Below are 21,565 nucleotides of genomic sequence, written 5' to 3'. Positions count from 1 at the left end.
AAAACAATTTTATTGCAGGTATTCATAAGGTTTATTTGTCTATATACAGACTGTGGAATGTAGCTGTCCGTATACAAGCGATCCAGTCACTGAACAATAGGCCTTAAGAACAATAGGTACACAAACACACAGGTTAACATCGGGTGATGTTGGCAAGAAAAGCAAGTGTCAGCCGTCTCGGAAAACAATGGACACCGACTGGAATGCATTCAGATCACCTTCACATCCTCCGACACTCAAGCTAAATTGTCAGGCTCAGACAATGCAAGTAAAGCTACATAAAAGTGGAAAACAAAATCTTTAATAAAAAGGTATAAGAAATTTTCATTTAAAACAAATGTAGCGGCCTGCTCCTGTCAAACAGGCGCTGCTGTAAATTTAGTGGGGGTCCGAGCTGTTATTTGGCTAAGACTAGTAATTAATGGCAAATTTAGGCTCTGTTCCAGCCATAGCTGTGCTGGGAGTTCCCACCATTGTTTGCCTAGGGGTGGCATTACCACTCCAGGCCAAGGGTGGTGGCAGCAGCAAAGTCAGGGTGTATTGGGTGTCCCCCTCGGCAGTGAATCAGTGGGTGTGGTTGCCTCCCTGTGCATGCTGGGGAGGGGTACTTAAGGAACAGACGCCATTGGTGTTTGTTCGTCGTTCGCGCCCCGCCTGGCCTGAGGTGTGTGTTCTGGCTTCCGGGACTACGTTGGTCTGGGGTCGTGGCTTTGCATAATAGGCCCAGTAGTCAGACTGGGGCCTGCTATTTTTTTTAGAGGTGATCCTGTGCTGTCCATCCTATGGGAGGAAGCCACTTGATGAAGGAAGCCAGGGGAGGACCTATCCTGGAGAGGACCATGCAAGAGCTCGTATCTTGGGAGAAGGCCTGGAAACGTCATCGAAGGATGCACAAGAGGCTTGACAGTCGGTCTAAAGTTTTACTGAAGCCAAGCTGGAGAGTTCCAGGTGCTGAATCCTGTGGCAGGGGATTCTGGACCAAAAGTGACTCCTTATAAAGAAAGGTCTGTGGCAGAGACTGTACTTTATTCCGTGCGCCATCCCGGCTGCTAGGCCAGTGAGAGGGACCTATCCGGGTGAGCAATACCCACTCAGGCTAGAGTGGCGATGAGAACTGGTTGCTGGAAGCAAGACTGTTTCCTATTTGTGAATATACACCTGAACCCATCTACCTTTCCACTCCTTCCAACTTCTTTTTCTGGGATTTATTTGTAGAACTTCAACAGAAAGAAGTGCATTGTGTGGATATTGAAATCCTTCAGACTTTTACTTCACCCTGGACGACGGGAAGATAGAGGTAACATGCCACCCAAAAATATTCAGCAGCTCCTTGGGGGGTAGTGCTACACAAAAAAAAAAAAAAATCAGATTCCTGCATAGACTCAGGTTTAAGGCCTTATGTACACTGCTGCACACTTTTTTTTACATTTCTTCAGTTACTTTCTGGTTTCTTGCCTAAGCAAATGATGTCATCCATCACAGGCGTCTTCAGGAAAGGAGACGAGGGGGGGCTTTCTCAGCTTAACACACTCTCCTGCATGTATACTTGCTCTAAAGGCAGATGGATTCCAGAAAGTAAATGCTACATGAATCATCTGCCCTTGCTCAAGATGGCCACAGCCAAAAATGCAACGGGGTGTTTTTCAAAATGATTTCGTAACAAAATAAAGCAGACATGGATAGGGGATTTTGCTTTGAATATTAAAAATGAATTACCGTATAAGCCGACCCGAATATAAGCCGAGGCACCCAATTTTACCACAAAAAACTGGCAAAACGTATTGACTCGAGCATAAGCCTAGGATGGGAAATGCAGCAGCTATTGTAAGTGGAAAAGAGATTCAACAACGCCCATCTGCATCCTCACTGTGCCCATCTGCATGCTTCATGTACCCAAACTCCCGCTGTGTCATGCAGTCTTAAAGAGTCATAAACCCTATTAAAAAAAAATACGCAAAAAAAAAAAAAACCCTGCAAGAAAAAGGCATAATGAGCAAGTATGCATAGCATACTTGCTCATTATGAATTACTTACCTGAGATCGAAGCCCACGAAGCGGTCCTCCTCCACCTCTCCCGGAGTGAGTTCCGGGTATCACTGCTCTGGCGCTGTGACTGGCCAGAGCAACGATGACGTCACTCTTGCGCATGTGCGCGGGAGCCGCTAGTGACGGCACGATCGCCTTCACCAACGGCATTGCTCGGTGCGCCTGCGCTGTAGAAATCGTGCCCCTTTTTTGGAAAATATCTCCTTAACCGTGTAGGTCAAGGAGATATTTCTTGGACCTACAGGTAAACCTTAATCTATGCTTACCTGTAGGTTAAAGTGGTCTGTAAGGGTTTACAACCACTTTAACTGCAGTCAGTGGCCATCCACTGTAACAAAGCCCTGCGCCGACTCCTCCTCGATAGACAGAACACTGATTCAGTTTCCCAGTAGTGAGTCAGTGTTCAGTGTTCCATCTATCACGGACGAGGATTAGGCAGGGCTTTGCTACAGTAGACGGTCACCGACTGCAGTTAATTCTGCATGACACAGCGGGAGACTCGAGTATAAGCCGAGGGGGGCATTTTTAGCATAAAAAAAATGTGCAGGAAAAGTCGGCTTATACTTGAGTATATATGGTAAACAGAGTTATTTGTTTGTGGTTCTCAGATACAGATGAAGACCTGCTTTGAATACATTTAGCAATAAAAGTTTGCCACTGCAACCAACTTTTATGGTCGCTTCTAAATGAAGGTTCTGTACTTTTACAGCAATGACTGATCCTCAAATATAGAAAAAGATTGTAAGAAGCAGCATCGGGAACAGCTGACATTGGGGGGGTGATTAGATAAGGCATTTATGACACATTTCTGGCAGTGTGGCTGTAGTCGGGAGCTATGCATCAAATTCATGAAACCCTTCTGACATTTACATTGTGGTTTCTGACAAATTCACATAGCTCTTGTAATAGTTTGAGTATTTGGCTATAGCTGCTGCAAATTCATAAAGAAAAACCTCCATATTGTTGCTAAGGAAAATGGAGTTAAAAAAGAAACCAAACACTGGAGTATGGTGGTTGTGACGCATCTTTGTGTCAAAATTCGGATTTGTAATAATTGACTTGTGGTAGAGATTTTTCAAATCCGTACTTAAAAGAAGATGTGTATGTTTTTTTTTACAAGACTTTATTATTAATGGCACTTAAATTTATCTTTCAATGACTCTATAGTGTCAGAACATGTTTAGAATTAACATCATACCTAGCTGTGGAATTTCATCTGACAAAAGGTTCTTATCTGACCATTTGTTGGCATATGGATGTTCGTTCAAAAGGAGGTAGGAAGTGACAAAGGGACTGGAAGAACTGTGTCCTGGCTTATGTGAGGGACTAGGCAAACCCATCCATCCTTTGTATTCCTAAGGGGGGTTGAGGAGGGGTGGGGGTTTTTACAAAGGTATTTATATATATATATATATATATCAGAATGCAGCCCATAGCTCAGCCCTTTTCCCTGGAGATGATGACCTGACCTAGACATGGTGACGTAAATGTATTCCCTCCCCCTCCCTCTCTCCCCCCCCTTCTATCTTAAGATTTTGCCTAAGAGTATACTAGGAGTCTGGATGTCCATTGTAACCATATCTGAGTTAGGCCTTAGTTATCCTTGTAATCTGGCAACACTATACCTGTAACATGACCTAGGGATATTTGGTCATTTCTAATCATTTTCTAATAATTTCTTCATCTCTGTCATTTTTCCTTTCCTACAACTTGTCTTGATATACTGATGTGTCCGTTAAAGCAATATTCCTATGTGTATTATTGTGGAACATGGGTATTATCTTGGTTTTAAAGGTGGTATCTGTTATGTTATAGTCACGAATATTGAGTAATACAAGTTTCTTCTCTGTATCAATAAATGTAATCCTTTTCTCTTTGTCGCACCGCTATTCTTTGATTTAATTTTTATATAAACAAAAAGGTTTTAATCGCTTATTTTAATTACCGGTATTTAAGTGCGGTATAAATATTTCCATGACATTTTGGTGCCCGTGTGTGAGGAAAGTTTAAAGTTTGGATGAATATTATTTCTTGTATGGTAGATAGAGCTGGTTTAAGTCTTTTGTTTTAACCTGTCTGACTACCTAACAAACTAACTTTTCAGAACTTAACTTTTTACTTTTTGTCTATGCGAATATGTTGAGGAGACTGATTTTTAATAATGTAGATATATAAAATTAAATTGCAGCAGGGTGTCAGTGCGAATAATAAGGATTCTGTTTGGAATCTTAGACAGTGTGCCTCTCTGCCAAAAAGCAATTTCAGTTAACCCTTTGAATGAGATTAGGCCAATCTTTGGGAGTGAAACACACCTATGCTTTTGGGATGCGTTTCCACTGGTGCAACTCCAATGTCGCCTGATTCAGGGTGCGATTTTGAGACGTAGCTTTAGTGCAACTGTGGTGCAGGTACCTTATCAGTCGCTGCAGCTTTGAGCCACATAGATTGGCATGGGTGCTATTGAAATCAATGGGCTGCGATTTGTAATGCGACTGTGTCCAAAGTCACATGGCAAATGGCATCAGTGGAAACTGAATTATCTGGATGTATGTGAATCTATTTCTCTGTGTAAACTACTAACTGGGGATTATAAGCGTGGTAATTAAATCTGTAAACACTGGCTATATTGTAACTGCTAAAAAATCATAGTGTAATTAGGTGGGCGTCAGTTAAAATTGCCTCCTGCACTACAAGCAATCTAATCAAGCTTAACGCTTGGGAAGCCCTGTGGTACAGTAAACATTTCTTTTAGAATACTTAGTTTAATCCCCCGTGGACTTTCCAATCTAGTTTGGAAAATATCCGGGCTAATTTTTTTGAAGGACTATAATCAGTACATGGATTGTTCTGGCAAGTAGTGAAAAAATAAATAAGTAAAGGTGACAGGTGCAATCCCTGTTAACCCAATCATTGGTCAAAGTGTAGCTAGCTTTGAAATAAGCGACCTATAAGAGGTTTGCGGGATCAGCTCAAGGTCCTTCGTCCGTAACGGATGGGAAATCAGATCACTTCAAATAGGGAGTCTAACCACTTACCCGAAGGAAGAAATGATAGATAAATATGGATCTTGGGTGGTGAAATAAATGTTGGGGATCGCTGGACTGGAAACGGTATTTTAAAAAAAGGTAAAGAGATGCTTGGAGTGCAGGGATGGTAGAATAACAGAACTGATGAGGTGAGTATTTTTAATAGGGACAAGCAGGGACAACCACTAAAATGGTGGTCCACATCCCCAGTAACAGGGGGATGAGGAGAAACCTTACAAAACAGAGGTTATGGGTTTAAGTATGACATGCTGATCTGTGCGAGGTCTAGAGGTCATATTTGACCTAGCTAAGTGTGTAAATGTGTGTGTGTGTGTGTGGGGGGGGGGGGGGGGAGATATGCAATATATGTTGTGTCGGGTGTTTTCAGCTGCTGACAGCCCAAATGACCCCCCCCCCCCTTTCTTTCCAACCAGGTCTGTGAGAATGTAAAACGGATTGTATCGACATGCAAATGACCTGAGCCAAGAAAAGTGTCTGTTCTATTTTAAGAGCATTGAAAAGTGCCTTTACTAAAATGTGTTTTGTTTTGTTACAGAGAGTTCTGTGAAAGGTTGTGATGGAGTATAATGATTGGTTGATAAATGGTACCGTTAAAAGGTTTATTACGAGTTACAAATGTTTTTCTCACCATGGTGAATACATTTTTTTGGGGGGGAATTATTGGTATACCATAAAACAAAAAGCCACGTGGTATTAATATGTATTAAGTAATACATATTAATGAAAAGTTGAGCTCAACAATTTTTGGCATTTTAAAAAGTGCACGGTTTATGTAATGTAATGTAATGTAATGTATATTTGTGTTTCATATGCTAATGTCTTGTTACAGGTATATAACCATTGTTTTTTTGTTTCCAGGTTAAAAAAAAAAAGAATGAAAAAAATTGAATGTTTATTACCAACTTTTATTTTGTGTTTTATCCCTCAGATTCGATAACTGGGTTTTTAGGCTTTCAGAATAAGAGGAAATCTTAAGCCTCGTACACACGATCAGTCCATCCGATGAAAACGGTCTGAAGGACAGTTGTCCTAGGTTATCCGATGAAGCCGACTGATGGTCCGTCGCGCCTACACACCATCGGTTAAATAACCGATCGTGTCAGAACGCGGACACGTAAACCACGTACGACGGCACTATAAAAGGGGAAGGCCAAAGCCTTTGGCGCCACCCTTGCCTCTGATTTTGCGGATTCCGTGTTACCGCGAGTCAGTGAAAGTTTGGTTAAAGCCGATTCGCGCTTTTCAGTCTCCGTGCTTTGCAGATCGTATTCTCGGGTTCAGTTTGTTCTTGTGGGTTGTATTTGGCATTCAGTGCTTGGAGTCAGGTCCTTTGTTTTGCAGAGCCTTCCTGTCCGCTCGTATCTGTTTTTTCAAGTGCGTTCTTTACAGGTCTGCCTTTGGGGTGCTTTCTGTTTCAAGTGCGTTCTGACCAGCCGACCGGTTTGAAGCCATGTTGGAGGCGCGTTCTCATGCTCGAGCTGCGTATGGGCCGTCTTCTGCAGTTCATATTGTTGCTCCATCTGTGGCCGTGAACAGGGCGAGGAGGAGTTCATGGGCCAAGAATTGGTTGCGCCAGCATGACCAATTCTCTCATATGCCTCTGCTTAGGGAAATCCAGGAGAATAATCTGGAGGACTTCAGGAACTTTCTCCGTATGACGGATCCCGTTTTCCACAGTCTATTGGATGTTCTGTCCCCCTTTATAACGAGGCAGGACACTGATGTGCCAAGCCATCTTGGCCGATCAGAGGCTAATTGCCATGTTGCGGTACCCGACGACTGGGAGGAGCTTGCAGGACCTCAAGTTCGACAGGCATTTCCCCCCAGGCGCTTGGGATCATCATACCGGAGACTAAGGATGAGCTCTGATGTGTTCGCATAGAACACCGCCAGGAAGTGTGCACGGCGCTGTGCTAATCACATCCAGGGAGACATTGTCCCGATGCTCGGCTGCAGGGATCGTGAAATGTCTCCCTGGCTGTTATTAGCATAGCGCCGTGCACTCTTCCTGGCGGGCTCTGCACGTGTTCTTTGCGAACACGCCAGAGCTCATCCTTACCGGAGACGTGTTCTGCCATCATACAAGTGATGCAGGAGGAGTATATTAAGGTAAGTTTCCTCCTTAACATCACAATCTATGTCTTTAATGTATGCTAATGTCTTTTATTTCTTTGAATAGAGGTAAGATTTATCTGGGACCCCAGAGACCCAGAAGAACCAAGGGAAATGGGCAAGGGCTATTGGACTATGTCGGTACTTAGGTAAATCAGTTATCAATAGAGTATGATGGAGGTAAAAAAGTAGCTACCTTTGAGTAGCAAAACTAGTTGAGAGCCTGATCTAATGACCTCCTCCGCCTGATCGTTGCCCGCAAACTAGGGCCCGTTATACCATCTTAGGTGTTGGCTGGTCGTATAGTCAATTGTTCTACACTACCATCTCTGTAATTTTAAAACACTGTGTCTTTCCCAAGTTATTTATGTTAGGTTTATGTTTTAATAAATTGAACTTTTTTACCTCTATCATACTCTATTGATAACTGATTTACCCAAGTACCGACATAGTCCAATAGCCCTTGCCCATTTCCCTTGGTTTTTCTGGGTCTCTGGGGTCCCAGATAAATCTTACCTCTATTCAAATTATGATAGCATGATGGTACTTTCCTGTTATGCTTTTCTTTCTTTACTGAGAGGATTCCTTATAAATCGTCTTTTATTTCTTGCATTATTCCCTAATTACCATGATTGTAATATGCTGTGAATGTCCCCTTTGTCCCCATGCATGTTGTAAGCTTTGAATGGTCCTTTTTTGGCCTAAATGCATCTTTCCCTTCACTAACCTGTCCAGCATGCTATCCTAGGCCCAAACACACCTAGCCTAGTCTGTTTCCAACCTGATTTTTGTCTGCTCCATTGTAGTTCTGTCCCCCCCCCCCCCCCAAGATGTGTTACAATGTAATTTTTATCATTCTATTTAGGCAGAGTGCTACAGCTTGCTTTTTTTTGTGGGCCTACATTCAGCTAGAACCCCCTCCCCCCAAAAAGGTTTAATGGCTCATCAGAGGGGTGAGGAGTCTGATAAGTGGGCCTTTTATTTTTGCCATGAAATACTCACTCCAATAATAAATGTTATACTGATGTTGGACAAGAATGTCGTTTGGATTGTGATTGCAATGTTTATGTGCCAAAGTACTTTTTTTTTTGTTTTACCCCACAGTTTCCCTCCACGCCACAGGAATGGCGGACTGTGACTTCCCAATTTGCCCAGCGGCGGGACTTCCTGAACTGTGGAGGGGCAATAGACGGGAAACACGTCCGCATAGTGCCGCCACCCCGTTCGGGGTCGTACTATTTAAACTACAAAGGTTTTCATAGTATCGTGTTGATGGCGGTAGTGTCGGCACAGTACGAATTTTTGTATGTGGACGTGGGGAAGAATGGCCGGCTGTCTGATGGGGGAGTGTTCGCGCAGACGGAGTTTGCCAAGCGTCTACAGACTGGTGGTCTTGCACTGCCACGGGATGAAGAAAATTTGGATGGATTCCCGTTTGTTTTTCTAGCGGATGAAGCTTTCGGGCTTGGACCTCACCTCATGCGGCCATTTCCCCAGAGAGCCCTAACCCAGGAGAGAATTTTCGGCTCGCCAGAGCCTGGAGGGTAGTCAATAATGCCTTCGGGATTCTGGCCAGCCGGTTCCACCTGTTCCTGAAAGCCATACACATGGGTTATATAAACTGAACACTATTGTTTTTGCCTGTTGCATTTTGCACAATTTTTTACGCAGGCACTCACAGACATACCTAACCAACATTGGGCCTGAGGCAGGACTACCCTCAGATACCTTTGTTGGCCTGGACACTGGTCGAACTGGCTTGGCCCACCAATCAGCTTGTGAGGCACGCGACAAATATGTTGAGTACTTCGTGGGGTCATTGCTATGCCAGACCATATTTCTTTCTAATTCGGCCCGAAAAAGAAATAAATAAATAATTTGACCATTGGAATGATACAGTTTGTCATTCTTGCTTGAGTTTCTTTTATCCGTCTCCCTGGTTCTCCAACTAGTGCACTTGTGGTGCCAAATGTATTTCTCCGTTTTAGTAAATAACCACAATTGTCACAGTAATCACTCACTTTTTCAAATGTCCAAACTGGTATCGAGTATAGAAAAAAGAAGCCACACAAATGTTTTTTTGGTTTGGGGTTTTATTCTGTGCACAACTTGTGCGTTTTTATAACTTTCAGGTATCCCATATTTTTTTTTTCTGTGCACAACTTGTGCGTTTGTCAGGTAAAAAAAGATTTTTTTTATTTATTTTTTTGTACGAAAACCAGGTTTTTTTCATACAAGCAAATATCTACAAACAATGGAACTTACAAAGTTCAACCTTATTAGAAACACATGTGATGGGGTAATGTCACCCCGGAAAAAGCCAAAATTTGAACATGCACACATTTTGAGTGGCAAAATTGGGGATTTTTACCCTGATCCCATGCCAAATGTCAACATGATCTGCCATCATGGGTGATCAATAGATGTGTTTTGGGGGTGCAAACCCTTCCTGTATCCTACTTGAGTAGCGAGGAAGGGGTTGCACCCAAAAAGCACAATCAATCGATATCCTGTGATGGCAGATAGCACATGTTGGCACACTGTGTGCATCTTCAAATTTTGGCTTGTGGATTATCCAATGCAAATTGGTGTGCAAAACATAACATAGAAAAATGTTTGGGGGGGAGGGGTTTAATCTACTATACGGCCCATCATGTCAAGGATGTTCTTAAATTTTTGCTCAATGATATTCATCCTATTCCTCATAATGTCCATTTCAGAACTGCATTCCATTATTTCTTGGATCACGATTTGGGCACTAGCACTGGAGAAATGTGTACTAGCAGATGCTGTGATACCACCATGTTCATCCCCTAAAAAAAACACAAAAGGGTTTATTAGAAATGTGCAGGCCTACCTACATCTCTTTATCCCTGTAAAGCTGGGGTGACAGACACTGACCTGTTGTGCTGATAATCTCCACACCTCCTTCTTCCACATGCACCTCCTCCACATGCTGAGGTTGGTGGGGTTTTTCCTGTCTGTGCCTCCTTGTCTCCTCCGAATGGTGTCCTTTTCTTTCCCCTAATAAAATGAAACAAAAGGTATACTCAGCACACAGATATTGGAGGGCAGAAAAAGTAAACATTGCTTGGAAGTGGGGTACAATTGTCTGTTTGGGATCATTCTTAAAAACATCACTTTTGTTTTTCTGAGTTACCCCAAGCTGGAATACTGACGCTTTTTGGCAAAGTGACACACATGGAGGCACCCCAAAAGTATCATTTGTGGAAGACCCTAATAAAAATGTTAGTTATGGGGGACACACAGGTGCTCATGAGTCCAGATGTGTAAACAGCTGCTTATCACTGTGTGAATGAATCTGGTTTGCTTGTCACATTCTAGTAAGGTTGAACAAACGCATCTTGCCAACAATGTTTATAAACGTTGTTTTACGCCAAATAGGCATGACCACGTGTGGTTTTCCAGGATCTGTGGAAAACATCGGATTTTGGCGGAACGATGATTACAACGAACATAAAATACGACACTTTGTCAACTTATAACCTGAAAGTAGCCATGTTCAAAAATACAACCAGGCCAAACAAGCACATGGAAAAAAAACATGTAAAAAAAAAAAATGATAATTGCAACACATGAAAAATACCTACTTTTGTCAATAATTTTCTTGATCTTCCTATATTGCTCTGGCTCCCGCAATTTCAAGTCAGACCACCTTTTACGGAGCTGCTCCTTGGACCTCCTGACCCCAAAATTCTCATAAAGTCTCCTCGCCACTTTGTCCATTATTTGGGCCTTCCTCCGATTAGGGGTGTGGTATGGTCCAAGATCGCCATCATAATCCTTTCTCCGCAGTACCTCCACCATCTCTTCAAGTGACATATTTGTCGCTTTGTAGCGTCTGGGCCTGGATCGTGACGTTCCCGCCTCCGGGCTTTCCCCGTTGGGGCGGGGGATACCACGCACCTGTGCCACCGCCATATTGTCATTTCACACTGATTAGGGGCGTGGAATAGAGGAAAAGGTCCGTCATGGGCGGGCAAACTTTCATGCATGTGCGGGGTATATAAGAACGACGTGACTACGTTGGTTACGCAGAGTCTGGACGAGCGGAAGTGACCGTCAGAAACCAAGGTACAACTGAAAATGGGGCCAGCAGAGGCCTTTATAGACTTGAGTCATGGGATGGGGGTGTATATGTTGATTGGACCCTTGAGCAATTTAATCTTGGGGCCCACATGCAATTTTGCTCTCATCTGCTCGGAGACATCTCCAATATAAATATATATGTGAGACTGAAAAACATCTTTATTTTACTGTGTATCAGATCAGGCAATGATTGTGATTGTTGAACAGAGGTAATTAAGCAGTGTATCATCTCATCAATGCGGAGGGACATGATTTCTACACATGAATGGTGCCTTGATGAATGCTTTCATTACTTTTGCATATTTTTATGGCACTTATTTATTTAAATGTAAACACAGGGTCTGCAGTTAATTCATCATTACACAACAATGGGGCAGAGCTGGGCAGCATTTTAGTGGCAGCAGTAGACACTGTTTAAAGGTCAAAAGATTGTGCCAATAAGATTCTGTCAATGTAAAAGCTGAGCCTAGTGTTCATCTGTTTTTGGTTTTCTCTTCTAGAAATATATTTAAAAGATGGACAAATTAAACATAGCAGACAACTTGATGAGATTCATAGACAAATATAGGGAGCTCGAGTGCCTACGGGACAGCAGAAACCCAAATTATCCCAATAAAAACATCCGAAGGGCAACAATTTCCCAATTCGCCACTTATATGCGGACCCAAGAGGTCACTTCTACCATGATCAGCACCAAAATAAATAACATCAGGAATGCTTACAGGAAGCGTTTGAATATAATCTGTGATTGCTCAGAGGTCAGGAGCAGCAGCAGGTGAAGTACGTGAGCCCAAGCTGTGGTACTATAAACGCCTCAGTTTTTTGAAGGATTGGGTCGAGGCCCGGGAATCACTATCCAGTCTTCCTTCCACCTTTCCTTCCAGTGTTTCTTCCAATGTTCCCCCCAACCCTGAAGAGTGTGCCGTGGAGCTGGCTGAGATTGAGGAGCCAAATCTGCTGATCTTCAGTCAGGTATAGTAGTTTACAACATATTTCTTGGCTGCAAACTACTGTTGGTTTAACGAGATGATTTTTGAACCAAAATAAAAGCTTGGAAACAAAAGTCGTGGGCAGAAATAATTGCGTCATGGATGCAAACTGCAGGGGTCAGAATGAGTCTGTTCAATTTTGCAGAAAAAAAAAAAAAATCAAGAGCTTGAATATGTGTGTGATTGATGAAGCCGAAAATAAAACCATGTCCCTTTTTTCTACACAGGAAGAGAACAGCCAGGAGGAGGATGAGGCTCCAGAATGTGTCAGCCAGGAGGAGGCTGGGCCGAGTGGCAGTCAGCAGGTGCCCAGGCCCAGCACTGTATCATAGGTGCCTCCCCTTCAGATGCACCCCCACCCAGAAAAAACAGGCGCATGACCCAGCTGGAGGTGGAGTCACTGCAGGTCATTAGGGAGGCAGCTTCCATCATAAGGGCCCCCCTTAATCCTGCTGAGAGCTTTGCCTCATATATAGCAAGTGAACTCCAGCAAATGGACCAGCAACAACGGGGCCTGGCCCCGGACATGATTGTTGATGTGATACAGAGGGGAAGAAGGGGCCTGCTGACACCACACCATTCGGTGACCCGGCCCAGTCTCCTCCTCCTGCTGCCACATTTTTCCCACCTGCAAGGGGCTGTGGAAGGGGCGTGGAAGGAGCGATGCAGGGAAGCCTGGAAGGAAGGCTGCAAGGAAGACCAGAAAGTGATTCCCTGGCTTCAAGCTGATTTGGCATAAAACTGAGGTTGTTGTAGTACCACAGCTTGGGGTCATGCATGACGACATCTGCTGCTGCTTCTGATTTCTGGGATTTGGGGAGCACATTGGGGCCCAAATTAGAGGGACTCCCGATGTTATTGATCATGGTGGAATGTGCCTTTGGTGTCCAAAGTCGGCATATATTTGGCTGATTGGGCAATTGTTGCCCTTCACGTTGCTTTTTTTTTATGATGAATAAATGGCGATTACATTTAAGTTAAATACTTGTCTATTGTGTTTTTCTGGTGAATAGCCATCGAACATTTCCACTAGACTCCTGTCTTTCATGCGAGTCCTGTCAAATAAGTGAAGGCAGTTTGTTCAGTGGGGGTGAAGGATAACAGTCTGATTGCCGCATTGATAGAGGAGGGAGAAAGTGTGCAGCCTCTATGAGGGATCGGGTGTACCTGGTGGCAGGTGGTTTTCAATCTGGGTATCCAGACTATTTCCCATACTTAGGAAAAAGAGAGGCTCAATGGTGACTGTCTTTGGAGACCGTAATCACTATAGAGCTGGAGATAATCAGGAACACATTGGAAGGGTTAGGAAATCCAACTCGTTCTATTCTCATCCCTAAGGGCAGGGACGGAACTTTGTGCATATATCACGGTCAATTCTGGTACTATCCTATCAGGCACTACCGTGTTACACCCCCGAGTCCATCATGATATGATGGTTTATGAGTCTGAACAACCTCAAATGATTGATACTGATGGGTGCTGGAGAAAGGAAGGGGTGGTGTTATGTTATGCTGGCACAAGGAAGAGTCGTGTCTCATGGATGCAGAGGAATTGTCCCAACCTTATGTAAAATACTTGGGGCAAGGGTATTGGTGCTGGTATCAAATGTCCAATGATGCCCTTTATTCTGCCTACGGGTTGAACAGTACTCAGCGGGGGGAAATTACCTCAGGGAGTTTACTGTACATCTTCCCCAGTCGTGGGAATAGATATAGCTGAGACACAAGGACGTATCCCTGCTACCCCAGAGAAAAGGCTTGATGTCAAACCTGACACCCCCATACATCTACAGAAACTTCCTCTGGGATTTGGGGCTGAGTTAAAGGCTTGGCTGGTAGATTTTGGTCAACAGGATGAAATATTAAATGTGCTAAGAGATGCAGAGAAACAAGCCACCATACGACTCACCCATGATCAAAATAAGTTGATCCAAGTATCCCACGCTTTAGACGTAGACGCTAAGATTTCCTGGTGGGAAAGGTTATTTGGGTATAGTCCTAACGCTACAGCTTTCCTAAACATTTTGCTCCACCCTGTTGTCCTAATCTGTGTAGCTTTATTGCTCTCCCTGATGCAAGTAATAATGTGCATTACTATCAGGAGAATGAACGCCAAAACTATGAGAATGTGCACCTCAACAAGGTATCTTCTCTCAAGGAACAGAAAAGCCACTAACTCAGAAACAAATTTCTGAAGAAGCCTGTTCCAATCCAGACCAGTACAAATGTACGGTTTTTAATACTCCTAGTTTAAATTTTTTATCATGTTCAATTTTTTGGTATATATATGTGTGTGTGTTCATTTTTCTTAATTTTATTTGTCAGTTTTATTTTAATTTATTTTTTCTCTCCCGGTAGTGTTATGGTTATAATTATTTTACTTTTAAAGTTTTTTTTTTTTTAAGTTATTTTTTCATTATTTTTTTTCTCATTTCATTCAGGTGAGAAAAGTTATATATTATTTTTTTATTATTATTCTTTGGTTTGGGGAAAAATAAGTACAGTCGGGTTTGACCAAATTCTAAAAGTTTTTTGGCAAGCCCCCCCCCACCATCATCATCACCATTTCATCATCAGCCCCCCTCACCATCGCAAGCCCCCCCCCCCCCTCACCATCGTAAGCCCCTCACAGCCTTTCTCCTTACTGTGCCAAACTGCTGTCACAGTACCGCTGTGTCACAAAGCTCCGTGTTGGTAACAGTTCTGGCGCACTGTGATAAATGTCCCGCCCTCCTCCTCCTAGACCAGCTCGTGTGATCGACAGAACACTGGCGTTGTAACCGGCGGTGCCTGGCAGGGTCGGTGGGACGGTTAAAAGTCCTCCGCAGGCCGCATGTTTGAGGACCCCTGCTCTAAATCTTTATTTTGGTTTCTATCATCCATCTTCTCAGGATAATGCAACTAGGACATCAGTCATATCATTTTGTTTTTTTTAAGACGCGTGAGCATTCCTGCCCGCCAGTGCCATATTGTACACCCAGTGAAACCAAAGTATCCCTGGACATAGAGGTCGACCGATATGGGTTTTTCTATGGCCGATATTTAGAAATCAGGGCGGCAGATATATAATGCCGATTTTTGCGGCCGATAGTTTTATTTTTTGCTAGGAGTGGGTGGTGGTGCGTTGTGGAGAGAGATGGGTGGTGGTGCATTGTGGAGAGGGATCGATGGGTGGTGCTAGGCATGGTGGAGGGATGGGTGGCGCTAGGCGTGGAAAGAAATGGGTGGTGCGTTGTGGAAAGAAATGGGCGGTGCTGCGTTGGGAGAGGGATGGGTGGTTCTGCTTTGTGGAGAGGGATCGATGGGTGGTGCTAGGCGTGGAGAGGGATGGGTGGTGCTAGGTGTGGAGAGGGATGGGTGGTGCTAGGTGTGGAGAGGGATGGGTGGTGCTGCGTTGTGGTAACGAAGATAATTGATTTGCAGTGCGAAAATGAACGAGGATGAGTGTAACATTGTGAAGAGATCTCCACAATGTAACCGATGTACACCCAGAGTCATCCTCATCCATTTTCTCAATGCCAGACTCAGCCAGGTTTCACTTTAAAAAGACATTAAATAAATTCTGCAGGGGGGCACAGTAGCACACAATTTTGGCAACTTACCCTCCATACATGCTGGTATCATAATCTATCTGCATGCACCCGATAGGCTAGGTGCATGCTGATGAGCTGACCAGCCAATCATTGATTCCAACTTAGTGTAATACAAGCAGTCAGCAGGCTCCGCCTCAGCAGGGAAGGAAGACAGAGCTATTGCTGGCCACGATCTCCTGCTGGGGGGAGTTACTAAGTCAGGCGGCAGTTGTAATAAGCCAATGATTGTTTCTCCCTAATACAGCACGCCAAGGGAGGGGGCGGGGCGGGCAATGCGATGCCAGTGAAATCTCTCCGTCCCTTTAGTGGCCGTGCGGGTGGAGGATACATGAATGCGGGAGCACTGGTCAGTACTGCAGGGCAGGTGGCCATGCGGGCCCGGATACGGTTGTAGCCGCAAATCGGCCTATTTTTTCACAATAATTGGCCGATGCCGATTTCACAAAAACAGCCAAATACCGGCCGACCGATATATCGGTCGACCTCTACCTGGACATCCAGGTTTTTTTATGTCTTAAAGTAATTCTACCTCCCCTAATCTACCTAAAGCTTTATAGTCATAAAAGCCACCCCACTGCTCCTGTCTGACATTCCTCCAATAACTGTACACTGGCGCTTTTTTTTGTTTATATTCATGCACGACTGTCCGGAGGCCCACCCAACCACCACCTGAAGAAGAAACGATAAAGTCATTCCTTGAGACAAATGTGCCACAAATAAGACTCTCCTGAACTTTACTTCACCATCCTGAAAAGTGCTGACTCGCGGTCCCATCCAATCGTTACAAGCATTACATCATATTCCCAGGTTACAGGAATAGATATGCCTGGATCCCACCATCAATGTTGGAATTCCGCTCTTCCAAAGCAAAGGGGCGATGAAACATTGCAGTACAGACTCTCGTGGGTCGGATGTGAAGTCGCAAAGGCACCAGAACTGTCTCAAATCTACCATGATGGGTTCCAGCATGTTCAAGAAAGGAAGAGGAGGCCGCTGTGGTGGTGGGGAAGGGTTGGGGATTCTGGGCTGTTGTGGGTGGGTACAAAATCATTGAGGGAGGACATAAGTTCAAGGATGAACTTCAGGGGGGAACTGTGGTGGAGATTTTTCAAATCCATACTTATAACAAGAAGATGTGCATGTTTTTTTTTACAAGACTTTATTATTAAATGGGACTTAAATTTATCTTTCAATGACTCTATAGTGTCAGAACATGTTTAGAATTAACAGCATACCCAGCTGTGGAATTTCATCTGACAAAAGGTTCTTATCTGACCATTTGTTGGCATATGGATGTTCGTTCAAAAGGAGGTAGGAAGTGACAAAGGGACTGGAAGAACTGTGTCCTGGCTTATGTGAGGGACTAGGCAAACCCAGCCATCCTTTGAATTCCTAAGGGGGGTTGAGGAGGGGTGGGTTTTTTACAAAGGTATATATATATATATATATATATATATATATATATATCAGAATGCAGCCCATAGCTCAGCCCTTTTCCCTGGAGATGATGACCTGACCTGAACTAGACATGGTGACGTAATGTATTCCCTCCCCCTCTCTTTCTCCCCCTTCTATCTTAAGATTTTGCCTAAGAGTATACTCGGAGTCTGTGGATGTCCATTGTAACCATATCTGAGTTAGGCCTTAGTTATCCTTGTAATCTGGCAACACTATACCTGTAACACTATCACCTAGGGATATTTGGTCATTTCTAATCATTTTCTAATAATTTCTTCATCTCTGTCATTTTTCCTTTCCTACAACTTGTCTTGATATACTGATGTGTCCATTGAAGCAATATTCCTATGTGTATTATTGTGTAACATGGGTATTATCTTGGTTTTAAAGGTGGTATCTGTTATGTTATAGTCACGAATATTGGAGTAATACAAGTTTCTTCTCTGTATCAATAAATGTAATCCTTTTCTCTTTGTCGCACCGCTATTCTTTGATTTAATTTTTATAAAGCCAAAAAGGTTTTAATCGCTTATTTTAATTATTTAAGTGTAGTATAAATATTTCCATAACAGTCTACGGCACACTCTATGGGATTCATAGATTTCTTTCTCACCTTTCTTGACTCGGTAGAGCATGGTCAGCGTCTCATCTGTTGTAAGCGCTGTGACATGTAAATTGTTCACACTTGGCACCTGATCAGCCAGAGCGGTTAGTTCATGGAAGTGAGTGGCAAACAAACAAAAGGCCTGGATTTTAGTAGAGATGTACTCAGAGATTGCCCAGGCCAGGCCAAAACCGTCATAGGTGGAGGTGCCTCTGCCCAGCTCGTCAATGATGATCAGAGAGTTCTCGGTTGCTGATCTGCAAGATAAAATTATAAAGACGGCATTCAGCTTCTCTGTACAGAAAGAAGACTAATAAGAACATGGGGATCCTAAATATATCCTATTTTTCTTTTGTGTTTTAGAGAGGTGACCTTGATTTTTTTTTGTTAATTTTGTGCAAGAACAGGTCAGCTTTCTCATACTACACACAGGAGGTTTCAATACTTGTATATAAAACAAAGATTTTTTTCATCTATTAAATCTTCTGCGCTTTTTTTTTTTTACTTTGGATAGTAAAACCTTTTTTCCGTTAGTAAATCCCTTATACAGCCCACTTCCTGTTTCTTGCCTGGTCATTAGCCTAGGCTTATGACATCCTGCACAGCTCTCTCTCACTCTTATGAGAATTTGCCAGGAAGAGAGGGGGGATGAGTCCTAAGAGGGCCAATGAAAGCTGCAGGGATGGAAGTGTGCCTCTGTGTGTCTGTAAATCCAGGAAGTGAACAGGCAGCAGCTTCAGCTGCCCACAGTTAAAATGGCTGCAGCCAGCTTTAGCAAAACAAGGTTCATGACTAATGAAAACTTCCTATCTTGGGGTGTTAAATCTGCTTATGCAAGCATACAGTACAATGACTTGCCACCCAAGGGCAGAAATTGCATTAGTCAGATCACCAAGTGAGAAACAATGGAGGAGAAAAAAAAAAAGGCCTGAAAGAAGAAACTCATATATAGCCACCAAGCAATGGTAACATGCAATGTGTGACATTTTTTTCTTGGGTTTGAGACACTTTCTTTTGGTGTTATTTAATCACCACTGAGTTTATTTTTTGTTTAAAAAATTAAACACTGAAAATGTAAAAAAATTAAAAATAAATTACATTTGTTTCCATTATAAATTTTGTAAATAATTATTTTCCTCATTTAATGATGTGCGCTGATGAGGTGGTACTAATATGCAGCACTGATAGGCTCTGGTGGGCATCACTGGTGGCCACTAGCAGGCATCGCTGATGGGGCTGCACGGAAAATCGGCGCAGATCCACCTTTAGGAAAGCTGCTTATCGTCTCTCCTCTCCTCATGTGCATTCAACACGGGTAGAGGCATGCCGATAACTGGCACTTTCTAATTACATGGTGATCAGCTGTGATTGGACACAACTGATCACATGGTAAAGAGCCAACCTCATAGGCTATTTTCTGTGATCGGAGATGCAGTGTGTCCGAGCAAAACATCGCACCACCGATCCGCCGTGCACCCCCGGGGTCACACACGAGCAGCATGTCCCGAAGGATGTCATTAGAAATCAGGTCAGAACACCAATACCATCGCTCGCCCATCATTTAGCTATAGGCGGGACGGGATGTGGTTAAATTTCACAGTAACTCTTCCTGCATAGTAACTTTTGTTTCATTGCAGGTAAATAATAGAGTTCTTGATAGAGGGGTGCAGGCTGTCCAACATTAATGGTGGATTGTCTTCAGTGCTGGTTTCCCCTTCTTTAACCACTTGCTTACTGGGCACATAAACCCCCTTCCTGCTCAGGCGAAATTTCAGCTTTCGCCACTGTGTCGCTTTAAATTAAAATTGCGCGGTCGTGCGACGTGCCTCCCAAACAAAATTGACGTCCTTTTTTTCCCCACAAATAGAGCTATCTTTTGGTGGTATTTTATCACCTCTGCGTTTTTTATTTTTTGTGCAATATTTTTTACCTTTTGCTATAATAAAATATATAAAAAAAAAAAAAGTTTCTCAGTTTAGGCCGGTATGCATTCTTCTACATATTTTTGGTAAAAAAAAAAAGAAACGCAATAATCGCTTAGTGATTGGTTTGCACAAAAGTTATAGGGTCTACAAAATGGGGGATAGAAATCTGACATTTTTTTTATTATTTTTATTTTACTAGTAATGGCGGCGATCTGCGATTTTTGTCAGGACTGCGATATTATGGCGGACACATCGGATACTTTTGACACATTTTTGGGACCACATTTATACAGCGAACAGTGCTATAAATATGCACTGATTACTGTATAAATGTGACTGGCGGGGAAGGGGTTAGCACTAGAGGGCGAGGAAGGGGTTAAATGTGTACCCTGGAAGTGATTCTTACTGTGGGGGGAGGTGACGGATCTGTGTCCCTATGTACAAGGGACACAGCATCGGTCTCCTCTCCCTCAGAGGACATGGATCTCTGTGTTTACACACAGAGATCCACATCCCTGCTGATCGCGGGTACCTGGCGGACATCGCGGCCACCAGGCACGCGCATCGGCATCTCGGTGACGCGCCGGGCACGCGTGCGCACTCCCCAGTAGCCGGAGGCCTCCCGGATTTGTAGAGCCACCTTGAGGCCGTCTTTTTTCTATGGCCCGGGTCGGAAGTTCATCTGTGTATATTGTTCTGGTCAGTGTGTGATCTGCATAAACATTCTGTAGCCTCCTGTGGATGTCAAACAGCCTGCACCTCCCTCCATCAAGTACTCATTGATGGCACATTGCTTCTAGTTGAAATCCATTAATTTACCTGCAATGGGAAAGAAGAGCATTTACTATAGAGCAGTGGTTCTCAACTGCTGTCCTTGGGACCCACCAACAGGCCAGATTTTAGGAATTACCTTGGGGAGATGCAGACTAGAATACTGCAATCAATGAGCAGCAAATTATACTACCTGTGATCTATTTCAGTTATCTTGCAAACCTGCCCTGTTAGTGGGTCCTGAGGACAGGCATTGAGAACCATTGCTATAGAGGAAGGGTAATTCCACCAACATGACATTTGAGTGACCTATGCAGGTTGTGTCCACTTTTGCATTACGTTCAGTAGAGCCCTTGTGCATTCTCTCCTTTCTGTAGAAAAGCGAATGAAATGGTCTTTGCTGCTTGGCCTCACACAACCCTTGATTAGCTACCATTTTTAGACCCTTTGGCTCTGCGATACCTAGAGAATGGAGTGGGGCTGAGTTGGGTGTGTTCAGTATTCTTCAGCCATTAGTCCTAATTGAAGAGAATCTCTTGGCAGCATTTATACATTTGATTGACAGAAAGCTGCAGACATGATCTGACAAGGAGGAAGTAAGACGTGGCAAAGCTAAACACATCATTATAAAATTCTAATGCTGTATATATTCTCAGCGGTGTCGGCAGAGTGACTGCACTGTAAGATCTCCTCTTATTCAAAGATGTTTAACATTTTGTTTCAGCAGTGAGTGTCTCCTGTGACAGCACCAAGTATTCTCCTTCCACTCTCTAATTAGGTTAAAGCTTTAACCTGGAAAATCTGTGATGGGGACACTCCACATCTCCGAGATGTTTAAGGGGGGAGGGGACGACGACCAGGTTTATAGAAGGAGATATTTTAAATGGAAAATATAGCTGTCCATCAGCTAC

The 21,565-nt window shown here is 43.4% G+C and overlaps 1 protein-coding gene across 1 annotated transcript in view; it reads right to left on the bottom strand.

Annotated features, from left to right (window-relative positions):
• The window catches only part of MSH2 (mutS homolog 2), a 199,693-nt gene that overhangs the window by 17,637 nt on the left and 160,491 nt on the right, over window positions 1–21,565 (bottom strand). Inside the window, exon 14 of the mRNA XM_040351583.1 lies at window positions 17,968–18,215. Within this exon, the coding sequence (XP_040207517.1) occupies window positions 17,968–18,215 (248 nt within the window). The remainder of the gene's footprint in view (window positions 1–17,967; window positions 18,216–21,565) is intronic.

Source organism: Rana temporaria, chromosome 4, assembly GCF_905171775.1.
Source record: "Rana temporaria chromosome 4, aRanTem1.1, whole genome shotgun sequence".
Lineage (NCBI taxonomy): Eukaryota > Metazoa > Chordata > Amphibia > Anura > Ranidae > Rana > Rana temporaria.
Note: the sequence above shows the minus strand (reverse complement) of the source record. Positions and strands in the feature narration are given on the sequence as shown.